The sequence below is a fragment of the Alternaria rosae genome (genome assembly GCF_020736505.1).
Source record: "Alternaria rosae strain MPI-PUGE-AT-0040 chromosome Unknown BKA58scaffold_3, whole genome shotgun sequence".
Classification (NCBI taxonomy): Eukaryota; Fungi; Ascomycota; class Dothideomycetes; order Pleosporales; family Pleosporaceae; genus Alternaria; species Alternaria rosae.
Genome location: NW_025763572.1, coordinates 3,226,031 through 3,244,125, shown reverse-complemented (window position 1 = coordinate 3,244,125; position 18,095 = coordinate 3,226,031). Strand labels below are relative to the sequence as shown.

The 18,095-nt window shown below is 48.1% G+C and overlaps 4 protein-coding genes across 4 annotated transcripts; 1 reads left to right on the top strand and 3 right to left on the bottom strand.

Moving 5' to 3' along the window:
* Window positions 1-9,817: 9,817 nt before the first annotated feature.
* Window positions 9,818-11,527, bottom strand: BKA58DRAFT_310929 (sugar transporter STL1; the record flags this gene model as incomplete). The annotated part of the gene is made up of 3 exons (XM_046167315.1): window positions 9,818-10,519; window positions 10,573-11,416; window positions 11,466-11,527. The coding sequence occupies 3 exons, from the start codon at window positions 11,525-11,527 to the stop codon at window positions 9,818-9,820; spliced, it is 1,608 nt and encodes a 535-aa protein (XP_046028268.1).
* A 1,064-nt stretch (window positions 11,528-12,591) lies between these two features.
* Window positions 12,592-13,411, bottom strand: BKA58DRAFT_138616 (uncharacterized protein). The gene has a single exon (XM_046164537.1). The coding sequence runs from the start codon at window positions 13,336-13,338 to the stop codon at window positions 12,691-12,693; it is 648 nt and encodes a 215-aa protein (XP_046028267.1). The 5' UTR covers window positions 13,339-13,411; the 3' UTR covers window positions 12,592-12,690.
* A 95-nt stretch (window positions 13,412-13,506) lies between these two features.
* On the top strand, window positions 13,507-15,391 carry BKA58DRAFT_138597 (uncharacterized protein). Its single transcript, XM_046164535.1, has one exon. The coding sequence runs from the start codon at window positions 13,539-13,541 to the stop codon at window positions 15,282-15,284; it is 1,746 nt and encodes a 581-aa protein (XP_046028266.1). The 5' UTR covers window positions 13,507-13,538; the 3' UTR covers window positions 15,285-15,391.
* Window positions 15,392-16,831, bottom strand: BKA58DRAFT_138608 (pectin lyase fold/virulence factor). The gene is made up of 2 exons (XM_046164536.1): window positions 16,345-16,831; window positions 15,392-16,288 (listed from the first exon to the last, which is right to left on the bottom strand). Exons 1-2 carry the CDS (start codon window positions 16,728-16,730, stop codon window positions 15,499-15,501), a joined length of 1,176 nt encoding a protein of 391 aa, XP_046028265.1. The 5' UTR covers window positions 16,731-16,831; the 3' UTR covers window positions 15,392-15,498.
* Between the last annotated feature and the right edge of the window lie 1,264 nt (window positions 16,832-18,095).

The following is an 18,095-nucleotide window of genomic DNA, read 5'->3' as shown; positions in this document are numbered from 1 at the left end:
GGAATGCTAGTGGGTCGCTGAGCCTCCGAGCGCAATAGGGAGGTTTGGTGGAATATCAGCACCTGAATCCTGTTTCAGGGTCTGCTAGAAACGGCAGCTAACTTTCTATAATATTTATTAATACAGTAATATATAGTAAGTATTATATCTTGTTTAAGAGCTTAAATTATAAGCTATATCTAAGCTTCTTTTTAGTCTAATACTACGTTACTACGTTAGAGCATAGCGAGAGAGATAGAGTTTTAGTAGAGTGTTACAGTAACTACTATAGTTTCTCTAACACCTAAACGCATAGATTTTAGGTAGCTCGCTAGTTTACCTAAAATCTATTAATTAGCTAGCTAAGGCCTAAGCGCTGCGCATAGCTCTAGCTATATCTTTTACTACTTTGTATTCTACTCTATTTTTTACGTAACGTTTTATATTATATTAGATATTATATATAGCTATAATTAACGCTTCTTATAAGCTCTTAAACACGTGCTTATAGCGTCTTATAATATTATATTACGTTACACTACTATAACTACTTAAGAATAATCTAACGCGTTGTAATTAATTCTAAATTAGCTAAATACTATCTAAGCTAATTCTACTGTATTAAAAGCTAGTAACAAAGCACTACTTACTAATCTAGCTAAATAAGAAAACTAACACTCTTAATAGATTCTAGAGCTTTGCTAAGAGCTTAAGTCTATTAAGACTAGGTCTACTCCTGCTGCTACTCTAGCTAGTACTTAAACTAGCGCTAAGAGAGATTAAGTTTGTCTAAAAGAGCTATCTAGAATTAGCTTAAATTCTGCGACGCTGCCTAATGTGAACCTAAAGAACTGTCACAAGACGCTACGAGCACGTGTTTAAGAGCTTACAAGAAGCGTTAATTGTAGCTACGTACGATATCTGGTGTAATACAAGACGTTGCGTAAGGAACAGAGCAGAATGAGAAGCGGTGAAAGATATAGCTAGGGCCGTGCGCGGCGCTCAGGCCTTAGCTGGCCAATTAACAGATTTCGGGTGGACTGGCGAGCCACCCGAAATCTGTGCGTTCAGGTGTTAAGGGAACCACGGTGGTTACCGTAACAGTACCCCCCTCTTACTCTTAAGCTCCTGTGAGTAGAGATCATGTCATGTAGTGTAGCAGTTTAGTTGTCTTGCATCACTTCGGGTGGCTCCAAGATGTCAGAAAACCTCTCATGGAAACCGGCTACGGCTGCGTTATCCTTCAGGTCTGCAGCGGGTTCCCAGGTCATCTCATCATAGCCTGTCCATTTAACGTAGTATTCATGTCGTCTACGACGCTTATTGTAACGGAGGTCTTCGATACTCTCTACAAAGTATTCTTCTTCGTTGTCTACAACAACAGGTTCGGGCGGTAGGACAAGTTGTCCTGGCAGGTACTCCTGTTTTGGCGCAGCAGGCCGGAGTAAGGACACATGAAATACTGGGTGTATCTTCATGGAATCGGGCAGTTCGAGACGGTACGCGTGGGAAGAGATCTTTTTAGCTACTCGGTACGGGCCTAGATTCTTCCAATCAAGCTTCTTAGATGCCCGTTGCGTTCGGATGTTACGCGCGTCTAACCATACCTCGTCGCCAATTTCGTATGTTGGCGCAGGTAGGCGTTTGCGGTTCGCGTACTCTTGCTGTAGGGCTTGAGCCCATGTCATTTCTTCACGGATGAACTCAGTAATGTCGCGCATCTTATCCACCATCGCGTTCACCTCACGAGCTTGGAGAGCTTGGTAGGCGGGACGTGTCTTGTTGGTAGGCGGCTCGAAGCCCATTCGGGGATTCTGACCGTAGCAGGCCATCATCGGGGTTACTCCAGTAGACTCAGAGACGGTATTATTGGCTTCGAACTGAGCGGTGGGGAGCCATTGAACCCAATCGTCTTGTTGATAGTTCGTATACGCGCGTAGGACTTGTTCCATCGCAGCATTAGCGTTCTCTGTTTGTCCATCTGTCTCAGGATGGTAGCCGGTTGAGAAGCGCGGGTCTATCCTTAGTTGAGCACACAGCTCATCATGGAAAGCAGATACGAACTGTCTGCCACGGTCCGAGACTATCGTATCAGGGAGGCCATGATTACACCAGACGTAGCGCAGGAACATACGTGCTACGTCGGAAGCCTCCATCTTATCGCAGGGGATCATGTATCGGTACTTAGACAGGCGGTCTACTACAACCATGATGTTCTTGCATCCTTCGGATTCTGGCAGGTCAACGACGAAGTCGACAGAGACGTCTGCCCAACGTCGTTCAGGTACGGGTAGCGGCTTCAGCAGGCCGTGGTACTTCTCACGAGAAGCCTTCGAGCGTCGGCAGACGTGGCAGCAAGAAACATAACGGCGAACGGTCTCAAACAGTCGGGGCCAGTAGTATTCCCGCTGGATTAGTTCAAGTGTTTTCCCTCGGCCAGGGTGGCCTCCTGATGGGGAATCGTGGACTGTTCGCAGGATCTTGATCTTAAGTTCGTCGCTGTCAGGTATCACTAACTTGTTGCGATAGTAGAGGCGACCCTCACGGTCTTCGCAGTCACCAAGTGTAACTGTCTTAGACCGTCGTGCGCCGTCGCGCAACAGCTTCAGCGTTTCTCGAATAAACAGGTCTTCAGGTAGCCCATCGCCTGTAGGACGGTACTCATCGTCGATGATCTGCTGGATAGATCTATCTGTCTCTACCAGTCTAATTGCTACGGGTTCTCGAAACAGGTCAGGACGCAGTAGGGTCTGTTTCCGAGCTTGTCTCGCTTCCTCCTGAGCAAGCTGGTCCTGAGAGCGACGGGTAAGAGCGTCAGGCTTCTCACCGTGCTTGCCGGGTCGGTATGTAATCGTAAACTGGAATCGTGATAGGTATTCAGACCAGCGGGCTTGACGGTGGCTCAGTTGCTTCGTAGTGGCGAAGTACTGCAGGTTCTTATGGTCGCTGAGCACGTCGATAGGGAAGGCAGCGCCTTCTAATTCTGGTCTCCACTGTTCGAAACAGCGAACAATAGCAAGTAGCTCCTTGTCGTAGATCTCGTAGTTGTTCTCAGCGGGGTTCATTCTTTTCGAGTAGTACGCGACCGGACGGAGGACGCCGTCAGGTCCAGATTGGGACAGCACTCCTGCTGTAACATAGTCGGAAGCGTCAGCTTCAATAACAATTGGCAGGTCTGGGTCGAAGTGTCGTAATATTGGTGCAGTAGTGAAGGCATGCTTCAAAGCATCAAAAGCCTTCTGGCAGTCGTCATTGAAGAGGAACTTAGTATCCTTCTTAGTCAGCGCTACTAGCGGAGCAGCTAGGTAGGAGAAACCGTCTATAAACCGTCGGTAGAAGTTTGCGAAGCCTAGAAATGCTCTGACGTCCTTAACGTTGTTTGGGTACTCCCAATTTACAATAGCTTGCACCTTCTTCGGATCCATTTGTATTCCGTCTACTCCAACTACGTAGCCAAGGTAAGTCACCTCAGTCTGGTGAAACTCGCATTTGTCTACGTCTAGTTGGAGTCCAGCTTCTCGAAGGGCGTTTAGAACAGATCGTACATGCTCCTTATGTTCATGGAGATTCTCACTGTAAATCAGGATATCGTCGAGGTAGGCCGTGCAGAAGACGTCTAGGAACGGGCGTAGTACATCGTTCACGAAGTGTTGGAACGTGCTCGGCGCATTAGCTAGTCCAAAGGGCATCACTAGATATTCGAACAACCCATATCGAGTGCGGAAGGCTGTTAGCCATTCGTCTCCTTCAGCAATTCTCAATCGGTTGAAGGCAGCAATAATATCGAGCTTCGTGTAATACTTGGCCTTGCTCAGTCGGCTCAAGGTCTCTTGGATCAACGGGATTGGGTAACGGTTCTTAACAGTGGCGGCGTTTAAGGCACGGTAATCGACGCAGAAGCGTAGTCCGCCGCCGGGTTTCTTAACAAAGATAACAGGGGAGGCGACTGGGGAGGAGCTTGCGCGAATGAATCCCTTCGACAGGTGATCTTCGAGGTACTTGCGCAACACTTTGAGTTCGTTCTGAGACATGCCATACAGTGGGCCGAACCCGTGCTGTTTGCCGGGTATTAGTTTAATCTTGTGGTCGTAAGGCCGTCGTACAGGCAGCTTATCAGACTCTTCTCGTGAAAAGACGTCTATCAGGTCATGATACTCCTGAGGGACTTTCGTGAGTGGATCGGTGTGCTTCTTCTCAGTTAGTGCCTTGTCAATGTCGGCAATGCTAACAGCACAGATTTCATAGCCTCTTTTGCGTGCTAGGCTCATAAACGGAGCAGCACCTATACAGTAGATGTCGAGTTCTGGCTGCAACTTCGACGAGTCGTTCTGTTCGTCTGTTGGCTGGGCACTATCAGGGTCGGGTACAGGTTCGGGTACAAGTTCGTTCAACTGGCGCTTCATCTTAGGTAGCCAGTGGTCGTGCCGTTGTCGTGGCACATGCTTAAGTTTTGGGTTTTGAGGGTAGGCTTCATCATGCTTGTTGTTGCTCCACTGTACCTCAGGAGAGAGAACAGGAGTTCTAGTAGTTCTAAGACAACGTTCTTTACATCGTTGAGCGGTGAAGATTAGTCCTTCCTTGTCGTAGTCTAGGTTTACTCGGTGCTTGTTCATCCAGGGTTGGCCAAGTATTAAATTATGACGGCCGGTGTTCGTGACGTAGAGTCGTATAGATTCGTTGTGATTGTTGTGTTGTAGCTTCAGGGTGACAGTGTGAGACACTTCTCCACCGTCGAGTACAGTTCCAGTAAATCCAGTCGGGTAAATAACGTAGGGCAGCGGGTCTTGACGTAGTTTCAGGTTGCGCGCGAGGTCTCTGTGAATGTATCCAATACCAGTAGCTCCAGTGTCAACTAAGGCTTTAAGGTTACTCTTAACACCGCCTTGTTGAACCGTACAAGGTATTGTAATACAACGTTTCCAGGTATCAGTCTGAGGTTCAGACCAGAGTTCAGCAGAGATTCGGTGGGTGCGCAGTCCCGGGGAGCGACTTATCCTCGGGACGAGGCTTTTCCCTTCTGGGATCGGTTACGAGAACGTCGTCCTCGGGATCGCGAAGGTCGCGAGGATCCTGACGAGACAGAACTAGTAGACTGGGTACGGTCGTGGTCACGCGCGCTATAGGATCGGATATGCTGAGTAGGTAGGGGAGCGCTGCAATCCTTAGAGATGTGACCTTTCTGGTTGCACTTAAAGCAGCGGCCTTCCTTGATCCTCTTCTGTCGTTCGGAGGAACTAGCGGGGGCGTATGCTGACGCGTCTATCTCCATTGCGTCGGGGTGGGTTACAGGGTAGCGTCGTGGGCGGTCTGGTAGGAAACGGAGGTTATTATCGTACGTGGATATCAGGTTAGCGTAATCGTTAAGGTCGCTAGGCAAGGCTTCTCCAACCATTGCACGTTGAAGTTCGTGGGATAGAGAGTTCCGGAGGGACGCGATCAGGCCAATCTCATTTAATCCAGTGTCAGCAGCTAGTCGTCGGAATTCGGCGAAGTGGGAGGTGAAGCTGCGCTTTCCTTGACGGAGTCCGCTTAATCGACTAAGAGCTGTCAGCTCCTTGTTTGGGTCTCCGTAGGTAGCTTCAAGAAAGGTAACAAGCTGGTCTACATTATGGATATCCTTGTCCATAAGCGGGTCGATAAGAGCTACTGCGTCCTTCTCAAGTCTAGAGTGAGCGTATAGCAGGCGGAATCTTTCGTTCGGGTATCGGTCTGCGTTTCCCTCGAGCTTGTACCTAAGCTTGCGGACGAAGGCAGGGAGGTCCTTTCGTCGGCCATTGAACAGAGGCGGGTCAGGCAGACGGTCGGTTCGGGGAAGGTCCTTCAGGTTCGCGTTGGGCGGCGTCGCAGGATTCGAGCCAATTCCAGATAGCTCTTCTAGACGAACTTGATCTCCCTCAGCGCTGGTTCGAGTAATGGCTGGGGTAGCAGCAGGAGCAGACCTAGTCTTAATAGACTCAAGCTCTTGGCGAAGCTCTAGAATCTGTTGAGAGTGTCGGTTTTCTTGTTCAGCTAGATTGGCAAGTAGTGCTTCGTTGCTAGCTTTTAATGCAGCGGAATCAGCTTGGATAGCATTTAGCTGATTCAGGATCAATTGCAACGCGTCAGGTTGCCCTTGAGTAGTCATAGTGGTGTGACGCAACGTAATGTCACAAGACGCTACGAGCACGTGTTTAAGAGCTTACAAGAAGCGTTAATTGTAGCTACGTACGATATCTGGTGTAATACAAGACGTTGCGTAAGGAACAGAGCAGAATGAGAAGCGGTGAAAGATATAGCTAGGGCCGTGCGCGGCGCTCAGGCCTTAGCTGGCCAATTAACAGATTTCGGGTGGACTGGCGAGCCACCCGAAATCTGTGCGTTCAGGTGTTAAGGGAACCACGGTGGTTACCGTAACAAGAACCTTCCCTAAACTAACTATCTACCTAACCCGCCTCTGTTTAATAGCTAACAAAAGAACCTCTCTGCCTTTGTCTGCAAGCTTAGGTACAAGCTTAAGGGAAACGCAGACTAATACCTAAATAAAAGATCCCGCCTACTATACGCTTACTCTAGACTTAAGAAGAACGCAGTAGCTCTTATTAACCTACTTATAGATAAGAATATCTATAATATAGACTAGCTTGTTACCTTTCTTAAAGCTACCTACAAAGACCTAAACAAGAAGCTAATAGCTCTTAGTTAATTAAGCGGACTCTGTTAAGAAAAGCGTAGCTTTACCTCCTACTTCGCTAAATTCTAACAACTAGCTGCTAACACTAGGTTAAATAAGATTAGCCTAATTACGTTCCTCTAGAACTCTCTATTCTATAAACTTTAACGTGTAATAGTTAGAGAAGCCTTACCTAGCAACCTTAACAATTACGCTAACCTAATATCTACGTACAATAATAACCTCTATTTCCTACTAGACTGCCTACAACGCTACTCTATAACCTACCCTAACGCAATAGAGATAGACGCGTTAGCATACACCCCCGCTAGTTTCTTTAAACAATAGAAGAGAATTAAGAAAGGCCGCTACTTTAAGTATAACTAGAAAGGTTACATCTCTAAGAATTATAGCGCTCCTCTACCTACTTAGTATATCTAATTCTATAGCGCGCGTAACTATAACTATATCTAGTCTACTAGTTCTGTCTTGTTAGAATCCTCGCGACCTTTATAATTCTAAGAACAATGTTCTTGTAACTAATTCTAGAAGAGAAAAGCCTTGTTCTAAGAATAAGTTGCTCTCTAGAACTACGCACCTACTAAATCTCTGCTAAACTCTAGTCTAAATCTTAGACTAATACCTAGAAATGTTGTATTACAATACCTTATATAGTTTAATAAGATAGTGTTAAGAGTAACCTTAAAGCCTTAGTTAACACTAGAGCTACTAGTATTAGATATATTTATAGAGACCTTACGCGCAACCTAAAACTACATTAAGACCTGCTACTCTACGTTATTTACCTAACTAGATTTACTAAAACTATACTTAATAGTAGAGAAGTGTCTTACACTATTACCCTAAAGCTATAATATAATAATTATAATAAATCTATATAACTCTACGTTACAAACACTAGCTATTATAATTTAATACTTAGCTAACCTTAGATAAATAAGTACTAAGTAAACCTAGACTACAATAAGAAAAAACTAATCTTTACTACTTAACAATATAAAGAACGTTGTCTTAGAACTACTAGAACTTCTGTTCTTTCTTCTAAGATACAGTAGAGCAATAACAGGCATAATAAAGCCTACTCTTAAAATCTAAAACTTAAGCATGTGCTATAATAATAGCATAACTACTAGCTACCTAAGATAAAGCGCTAGTTAAACAAACTTGTACCTAACTCTAATAGTGCCTAGCTAACAGACAAGCAGAACAACTTGTTAAAGTTACAGCTAGAACTTAACATCTACTGTATAGGTGCTGCTTTATTTATAAGCCTAGCACGTAAAAGAGGCTATAAAATCTATACTATTAGTATTGCTAACATTAATAAGGCACTAACTAAGAAGAAGTACACTAATCTACTTATAAAAGTCTCTTAGAAGTATTATAACCTAATAGACGTCTTTTTACAAGAAGAGTCTAATAAGCTGCCTATATAATAGCCTTACAACTATAAGATTAAACTAATACCTAGCAAACAGCACAGGTTTAGTCTACTATATAGTATGTCTTAGAACAAACTTAAAGTGTTGCGTAAGTACCTTAAAGATTACCTATTAAAGAGATTTATTCGCGCAAGCTTCTCTCTAGTTGCTTCCTCTGTTATCTTTATTAAAAAACCTAGCGGCGGACTATACTTCTGCGTTAATTACTGTGCCTTAAACGCTGCTACTATTAAGAACTATTACCTAATCCTGTTAATCTAAGAGACCTTAAGCTAACTAAGTAAGGCTAAGTATTATATAAAGCTTAATATTATTACTGCCTTTAACTAATTAAGAATTGCTAAAGAAGATAAATAGCTAATAGCCTTCTACACTTAATATAGGCTGTTTAAATACCTAGTAATACTCTTTAGACTAGCTAATGTACTAAGCACATTCTAATACTTTGTAAATAATATACTATGCTTATTTCTAGACGTCTTCTATATAGTCTACCTTAATAATATTTTAATTTATAGTAAGAATCTCTATAAATATAAGAAGTATATATAATCTGTTCTAAACGCCTTTTAAGAAGCTAGACTCTAACTAGACGTAGATAAATATAAGTTTTACTAGACTAAAGTAACTTATTTTAGCTATATAGTTAGAGTAGATAGAATATAAATAGATCTAAAGAAGATATAAGCTATTATAAATTAGAAGTACCTAAACAACGTTAAGAATGTTAGAGTATTTCTAGACTTTGTAAACTTCTACTAATAGTTTATAGATAGTTTCTTCTACCTAGCTACTCTGCTAGTAGCGCTAACTAAGAAGAATGCTAAGTTTCTCTTTAATAATAACTACTAGAAGGCTTTTAATGCCTTAAAGCATACCTTTACTACTATACTAATATTATAATACTTTAACCTAGACCTACTAATTGTTATTAAAGCTAACGCCTCTAACTATATTATAGCAGAAGTGCTGTTCTAATCTAGACCTAATAGTGTTCTCTATCTAGTCGCGTACTACTTAAAAAGAATAAACCCTGTGTTACAAGTAACAAAGAAGAATTCTCTTCTTGTTAGAGGTGGAGGGTTAAAGACTAACCAGGACCTCTAACAGAAGGCAATAATTATCACAGGGCTAGGGGTCACGTAATATACTATCCCGCTAAGGCTAACTATTAGAGATAGTAGTACATAAAGAGATAGCACCGCTATTACAGACATCCTATAAAGATAGAATAGACAAGATAGTAGAACCTAAGGTAATAGGTATAAGAATGTGTTAGATTTTATTATTACACTTATTATAGTTAACTTAAATAGTTTATCTCTTACACAGATTGTTAACTAGTTATTCTATTGTTTATAGAATTAGATTGTCTTTACCTATAGTTATTCTACAATAACTCTTTTCTATAGAATTGCTAGACAAACCTTATAGACTACCGCTTTAGTCTACCTCGCCTTAGTACGGACTGAGCCTAGAGAAGTATAGCCTAACCCCGTGTAACAGTCTTGTGACATAGGGTCTTAGCAAAAGCTAACTACTTACTTGTACTAACCACTCGCTATGCATCTACGTTACTTCTTTACTATAGATCTTCTTACCCCTAAACGTTAGCTTACTCCACGTATTACTTATATTCTTAAACTTAAAGGGTCTCTTCTTAATATTTTTAATAATCTCTTCTAATGATATTCGCGAACTTCTACTCTACGAACACTATATACATCTACAGCGAGATTCTCTCGATATCGTTCTTCGCGGCATGCGAGGTAGCAACGTACGGCAACTGATCCTGCAGCGCCTTGAAGTTCTTCTCCGCCTCCCAGTTCCAAATGCTGTCAGACGCGAAGAGCAAGTCAATTTCCTCGAGCGTGCGCTGGTTCGTTTCCGGGTACAGCGCCCAAACCATGGGGATGGTGATGGCGTTGCATGCGGCGAAGATATAGAGCGTCTTCTCACCCAGGGAGTCGAACATAATAGGGCAGAGGAGCGTAAGCCAGCCATTGCCGATGGACCAACCGACGACACCCCAGGCATTGCCCTTGGCGCGCACTTCGAGAGGGAAGATCTCGGCGGGGTACAGCCACGGGACCGTGAGCCATGTCGCGCCGAAGATGGCTGTGAAGATGAAGACCATGGAGACCGCTGCGTTTCCGTATGATGATGCTGCGCTCGTGTCGCCGCGCTTCGTCGCTTCTTGTCCGAGGTACGAAAACCCTCCGGCGAGAGCCATTGCGATGCCTTGTCCTGCCGAGCCCCAGTAGCAAGTCCAGCGACGGCCGATGCGGTCGAGTGTGAAGACGCAGATGAGTGTTGCGAACATGTAGAAGATGTTGTTGAGACCTGAGATCCATTGTCGCTTCGCCGGACTCATGCCCGCAATGCCGAAGATTGTGGGCGCGTAGATTGTGACACCAGCGATACCGACCTATATGATCAAGTCAGTGATGTACATGTGCGAATCATCCGTCTAGAACTTACCCATTCCTGCATGATCTGCAGCCAGACCACAAGCTGAACGCGACGACCAGTATGCAGCTTGCCGGACCCGATACCGAACAGCATGCGAAAGTAGTCTTGCTTGCGGAAGTTGGAGCGCTCTAGCTCGCAAGATGCCACAATCTCCTGGAACTCGACTTCCGCTCTCTCCTTGTCCTCTCCGGTGTCTCCTCGAAGGCGGGCCAGAATGTATCGTCCCTCTGCCTCGCGACCGACTTTGACGAGCCAACGCGGGGATTCCGGGAAGAACATGACGGCAGCCATGAGGATCATGAGCATGGGGATCTGGAAGGCGATAGGAAAACGCCAGATGAAGGACGAAGTGCCGTCGCCATAGAAGGAGCATGCGTACTCAAGCCAGTATGCGATAACAACACCGAGGATGTTGAGGGTAAACTCGATTGCGATGAACTGTCCGCGCGATGTGTGTTCCGCAGTCTCTGTAGCCCAAACAGGAATGATCGAGTTGAGGATACCAGTACCCCAGCCGTTGACGAGACGTGCGCAGATCATCCATTCGTGGTTCATGGCCGAGCACTGGAGGCATGCGCCAACCGTTGCGACAGCTGCTCCGACGAAGATTGTCTTGATGCGCCCGTAGCGATCACCGATTGAGCCACCGACCAAGCATCCGACCAATGTGCCGAGGTAGTATACCGACACGATGCCGCCTTGAAGTAAAGTATCGTCCACGACTGGACCGCCATCTGCGCCTTTGTGTCCGAAACCCATCAAGGTGTAGTAGTCGTATGCGGTATTGACACCACCCATCATTCCCTGGTCGTAACCAAAGAAGAGGATCGACAAGCCGGCGATGCAATTGATCCTGGTGGAAGAATTAGCGACGTCTCGATCGTGTTGTAATGGTTACATACGCGATGAGCAATGCGCGCTTCTCGTATCGATGAACGACATTCCACTTGGAGATCTGGTCCATGGTGGGCAATGGCTTCGCAACGTCAGACCCTTGATTGGGTTTAGTATCGCGAACGTGTGCGGTTCGATGCTTCGCTGAGCGGAAAAGCTTGTCGCGAGCTCTGAAGCCTGGAGGAAGATCGGGCGTACTTATAGCATGACGCCGTGAGCATGGATGGGTTACATCGTGACTTTCGCGCGTGGTCATCCAAGCCTGCGGAGAGCGTTGATTCCCATGGGGCCCCAATTGCCGGCCCCTCTTTTCGTGGTTGGGATGCGGAAGCCTCTCCAATTGCGACCACGGTTGTGTGGATCGTAACCTCTCGAAGGTTTCTTAGTCGTAGCCAAGTCGCGCGACAATGCTCCGGAGGGCAATGGATTACTGCAGGCGGTAAGCCGCCCTAATCAGGTACTGCACAGACGCCGCTGCACTTGCCTGAAGCTTGCCGACACCAAGCCTAGTGCCAAGGCGGCTGCCACGTTCAGAAGCCTTGAGAAGCCTTAACTGTCGGCCTTGTGAAGGCTTCGCGTGTAATCGATGATAGCGCTACACGCGCAATGGAGCACTTGAATGCGGTCACCAGATATCGCGGATTGCTTGTGGAACACAGAATGCAGAGTGGTGACGCATCATGAGTCAAGGTTTTCTGGGGAAGGACCTAACTTGACTTGGGCATGCACGATGCATCGGCCTGAACCCCGACCCGCTTCAATTGCCGACGGTTGAATGCGCGGCAATGCAAGGCTGTACGATGACGATGGCAAGATTTTCGTGAGAACAGTCGGTATTTCTCGAGATCGGGCGCTTCAGTTTCCCAACTTGACGGTCGCAGTGCGCGACAGCGCTCACCTCTCGTGCAGGGACGCGGCCGAAGACGGAGAATGTGGTGGCTTAACCGATAATCCACAAGCACCACCAGACCCGATGCCGGGCTTACAATGTTCACGATCAAAAGAGGGACGTGGACCCTGCGACGCTCACAAATGATGCGCGTGAAGTAGTATGGCTGCGCGACGGAGAAATTATCCGCTGGCGACAGCGGCTTAAGTTGTGTCAATATGGATCAGGTGGATTGAAAGGCTCTGTTGCTTCGGACTTGTTGCGGCGGGCTCTGGGCTGTGTTTTCGCTCGCCTGCTACATGAAGATGGATGTATCGTGGGTATGAAGCAGAGTCCGAGTGCTATCAAGCCGACGCACCTTCGCTGTGCTGCTTTTCGCAATATCGCTTCAGATCCTCGCACCAGAGACCAACCTTGCCCTTTAATGTGTCCTCCATCATCAGCTTGACAACCCTTGACAGCATGCCACTCATGATTTCCCAGGTTCTGACCTCGCATTCGTTCTCGCCGGTGACAATGACCTCGTGGAAGCGCTCCAGCTTGGGCGCAAAGCCGTACATGCCGCCGTTACCCGTCCAACTCACCCTGTATACCTTACTGAGGTCGGCTGTGAACGAGGGGTCTTCGAGGAGGTCGGGCGTGAGGTAGGATGTCGGCGCAGAGGGCGTGCTGATGTCTACGACCTTCAGCTGTGTCTTTGTGATGTCGTTCGGCTTGTCCGCGTTCATGATGACATGGAATTCCATGGAGCAGCCGATGCTCATACGCTCTTGGCTAGTCGAATCGAGGTCGTTCCCGGGGGACTGGATCTCCGCGACGGGTACCCACGTGTTCCATGCTTTGTAGTCTTTGGCGCGGAGAATGGTGTCGAATACGAGCGACGCCGGCGCGTGCACTACCGTCGAGTAGGGGATGGTGAGGATGGCGTCCTTGCGCGGGACGATCTTGGTGGTGAGCCCGTTCGCGGGTGGCCAGGCTGTGGATTCAGACATGGCGTAGTGAGCGGTGCAAGTGTATGCGCATCGTGATGGACCGACGTGCAGATGGCGTTTGCTTATGCTGACGACTGCGCCGCGTTGGCACACCGAAGGACGCGCCTTATCGATAGGCTAGCTTCCGTGGGTGAACGCCGAGGCCGCCACTCTGTCTCATCCTGCACAACCGTACACAGTATACATCGCAACGTCCCACAATGTGGCATCCTCTCGACAACATTTCCGAAGAGCTAATTGACACAATCGCCAGCTTCTGTTGCCGACGCACACTACCAAACTTATGCCGCGTGTCAAAGCAACTCAACCGCATCGCTACTCCTCATCTCTACGCTAATGTCTCACTGCGCTCAGACATAGGTGGTGACGGTGATTTGAGACATCTCCTTCCGCTTGCGCACAAGTTGTTTTTGTCCCCGGCTCTGGCTGCGCTCGTGAAGTCTTTCGCGCTTCCCGACGGTTGGGCAGGTTGCAACGAAGCCGAACGGCTTGCCGGCTTTGAGGTGAAGCCATGGCCCGATTTGGGAACGCCAGAAACCGAGCAGCTGTTGAGGCAGATGTGTTACGACTACGTACAAGATGGTGAAGGGCCTGAAAGGCTTTACAAGAAGATGTATGCAGCTGATGCTGAAGTGGTAATCACAGTTCTCGTCGCGAATCTTCCAAACGTCCACAAATTGGACTTGAACTTCGGGGATTCGCGTGGTCATGAGTTCTTTTGCTCAATGGTCAAGTCATCTGGTAGGCGGCTCCGGGCTATGGAAGCGGCGTCACTTGGTCCGCCAGGACACACCTGGTCTCTAACCGCCCCATTGACAAAACCCATGGACGTGCTCATCACAGAATCTGATGATGGCGACATCAAATATCTGGAATCATTCTTCCACCTGCCGTATCTTCGCTCTTTGTACGCATTCAAATTTGGAGATGGTGTATACAGCGGGATGGCGGAAAGTCCATTTGCCCTGTTGAGGCCACGCTCTTGTAGCGTGCAGTACATTGAACTCCGAGGCTCCACGCTCGCAGAAGATACCTTACAGTATCTGATGAAAGCAACCATACCGGAGAAGCTCAAGACTTTCCTGTACGAGATGGGCGGCCCTTTGACGTTGCGCTCTGCACATCTCCCCCATCTCATGCAATGCTTGGAAGACCATCAAGATCATCTGGAGACTCTAGCACTTAGCTACGAAGAACTTGGGGGCCAAACAACATTTGAAAGGGCGGGGTGGGATGCTGATGCTGATATGCAACCCGTTGTATCGTTCACTTTATTCAGGTCCCTTCGCCGCCTAAGGATAGCCCCTGAAATGATCTGGGGCCATACGCACAACGATATCAACTCTCGAGACGTTGTAGAAGCATTGAAAACCCGGGATATGTTTTGGAAGGCTCTTCCAGAATCTCTAGAGGAGTTTTGGCTCACACGATCGAAACGCCAGTGGGTGCCTGGCCTTCCAGACGATGGTATCGACTTCGTCCCTCACATCTTAATACCTGCACTGTACCGTCTTGTGGAGCAAAGCAGCGAGCAATGCCCTCATCTCCGGTCCATCCGAATCGAACTGTTGCCTTATGATTGGGAGACTGAGTGGCTGGATCTACTGGCTGAGTTTTGCCAAGCTGCCGATGCGCGAGGAATTCACTGCACAATTCTCTTCCTTCACAAATATCATAAGCTTGGACCGTTCTACAAGTTCACGCAGACTTATCAAGTCGAGCGCGGATGGGGCTGGAACGAGGACGTCGATTGGAGTGAGATTCCTTGTAACGCCAACAAAATCTGGCGGAAACATGTCATTCATACAGCGAACGAGCACGACCTAAAGGGTAAGATTCGGGCCCTTAAAGCAGATGTGTTCACGTACACAGACCCAATTCGTCGTCATCTCGCTAAGTCGACCCAAACACCCAGAGGTGATAAGCTCACTAAAGGGTTAAGTTAGTCCGGACGCATCAACCCATTCCAACCGGGACTAGGAACCGGTTCATTATGAAGATGATGGTCGAGCCACGCGAAGCAGACAGTCTACGTCAACGGCGGGTTCAAGGTGTTCTTTTCAATTAGGAAAGAAACATATATACAAGCCGATGGCACCAAATATCGACAAGAAGAGAATACATCGCAACGAGCACGACCTCCAGTGCGCAGACGGAACATTAGACATCAGACTGCGTAGTCGCACCAATAGCAGCGCCACTCTTCGGCACGAGAAAGTCACTCTTTGGAACCCTCCCATCAGCAGCACGCGCCTTCTTCAGCGTCGCAGGATCGACACTAGCGAAACTTGAATCTGACCAGCTGCCCGACTGCCACGAATTACCCGTAGCCTTGATACCCGACGCAGTGAGGCTAACCTGCGAGCTGCCTACGTTCGAAACAGCAATATTGTTCTTCATGGTAGAGCTGGAGCTGCGGAAGTTGAAGCCCACGTCGCCATTGTTCCACGCGGTATTGCGCTCAACCGTCAGACTACCAGGGTTCCCATTGTCGATGAAGCCCTTCTTCGCGTTGGAGAAGGCCATGCAGTTACGCACGATGTGGTTGGCGGGTGGATTATTCGTAATACCCAACTTGAAGCCGTTGCCGTCACCCTCGAAAGAGCTGAAGCCCCAGCGGTTGAACCCATTGCCCCAAGCGTATACCTCTTCCAGTGTAACAGACGAGCCGAACATAAAGAGGTCGAGGCCATCATCCACGTTGTCCCATAAGCGCGCGTTGCGCAGGACGTTTCCTTCGCCTGAGCCTTCTTTGCAGGCGAAGCCGTCGGCGGACTCGCCGTTCTTGCGCGGGTCGCGGTTGCGGTAGGAGTCGAGGTACAAGACGGTGTTGTTGGAGGAGGCGCCTTGGAGTTGGAAGCCTGTCTCGTAGTTGTCGTGGGTGATTAGGAGTTCGTAGTGGTTGTGCGACGCGTCGCGGGCGTACACGCCGTATGGGCCGTTGATAATTCTCGAGCGTGGGTTAGTATATCGAACAACAATGGCGAAAGAGCTGCCTGTACTTACTCCAAATTATAGAACTTCCAGTAGTTTGCATTCTCAATGTGTAGAGCACCGCGTTCTTTGTTTGGCAGAGACTCGTCCAGACCGTATGGCGTTCCGGGCATGCCTTCGCCATCGATGATGACCTTCTCTTTCTCGAAGGAACGAAAGGTGATGGGCTGAGTCCTTGTGCCGCTCTTCGTGATCTGGATGTTGGTCGTGGGTTTGTATGTACCAGCGCGAAGAAGAATCACATCGCCAGGCGCAGCGGCATTGACAGCCGACTGGATTGAGCCAAAAGGCGCGGTAGAGGTTCCTGTTCCTTGGCCTATTGGCGAGACATATATGTCTTTGGTTGCTCCAGTAGCCGATAGAGCAGCAATAGTAGCGGCGAAACCGATCGAGCGCATTTTGGATCGTGTAATGGAGATATAAGTCAGGTGGTAATGGGATGCCAGAGATGTCCAATTGTGACACAGTCGAAAAGCTACGAACCCTATATACCGCTATTTTACCCTCCATCGCACCTTGCGCATCTATGGCTTTGTCGCGTGTCTTACTCCTATACCTCTCGTGTCAGTTGCCAAGGTCTATAGATGAGAATGCGCCGCTGTCAAAGCTCCACCAATGCCTTAAATTTCCGACTCTTCGCTTCCTCCAGCCTGGAAAGGGCGACACTCTTATCCGACCGAGCAAGCATCGCTGTACCCCACACTCGCTTGCGGTAATTTATGGTGTCGCACGTGGTAGTGCATGAAAGTGGATATATGATTGATGGATCGCAAAGTTTCAAAGCATCGCCAAGTGAGCGGAGATTTACGCCATGGGGCTTGCAGGGCAGGCGCCCAATCGCGACCATACGGTACCGGAACAATATCGACCGAGACATTGAACTTGCGACTCGTGGATCGTGATATGCGCTGTTCCGACTCGTGTACATACGATGGTGTAGTGGTGAAGTGGTGTTGATGTAAAGTGTTCAGTAATCGAGGAAAGCGTCGACGAGCGGCAACGGCGGCCGTAATCCGCCAAGCTACCAAGGTAGTCCAAATCTTCTCTTGACCACAACGCCAGTATCAACGCCTACTCGCAATCAGGACACTAGCAATGAACATTCTCGTGAGGGCCGGTCTCGCAGGAGAGGTGGACCTCACGTACCCAAGCCGACTTTAGCGTCCTTGCCGCATCGCCTTCCACGCCTCCACGCCTCCACCTCCTCCTCAGACATCGCACTCATGCCTTTCCACAATCCGTCTTGGGTAAAGTTGAAAGACCAGAAATCGAACGCCATACGTCCGATGTTCTCCTTCTCATTTTCGGTCTGCATCTCTTCCTTCGTTTCGTACAGTAGCTTGCACACCAGCCGCGCCCCATGGCCCTTGATGTGTACGTTGACGAGCATTTCATCGATAGGTGACGGTGCACTCGCACGCGGTATCAGGTGGAATGGCAGGTAGACAGCCGGCCATGTATAAGGGTCTTCAAGGTCCCAGTACTGCGCGACATCGATTGGAGATCGTTCGTCTTACTTCTCGCGTCTCAGTTGGTGTGAGTAAGTGGTCAACCTCGTCCGGGTCGCCGGCCACGAATGTCGGAGAACGACGATGCAACACCGTGGATGGAGTTATTATGAGTACTGTCGCAAGTGAGGAGCCATGAGCTGGCCATAGGTGCGTCTCGTTCGGCTAGCCTTCGAGCGATCCCGGCAAGTCGCGGTAGAATGAGGTAGGAGAGGTCACACGCCACAGAACTTGCGCTGTGGTAACGAGATAGAT

What these genes read in the sequence shown, in the direction of transcription:
- BKA58DRAFT_138616 (XM_046164537.1), bottom strand. Translation starts at nt 13,338, where the DNA reads ATGTCTGAATCCACAGCCTGGCCACCCGCGAACGGGCTCACCACCAAG.
- BKA58DRAFT_138597 (XM_046164535.1), top strand. Translation starts at nt 13,539, where the DNA reads ATGTGGCATCCTCTCGACAACATTTCCGAAGAGCTAATTGACACAATC.
- BKA58DRAFT_138608 (XM_046164536.1), bottom strand. Translation starts at nt 16,730, where the DNA reads ATGCGCTCGATCGGTTTCGCCGCTACTATTGCTGCTCTATCGGCTACT. An exon ending in TGGAAGTTCTATAATTTGGA is followed by an intron (nt 16,289 to 16,344) that starts GTAAGTACAGGC and finishes CCCACGCTCGAG; the next exon opens with AATTATCAACGGCCCATACG.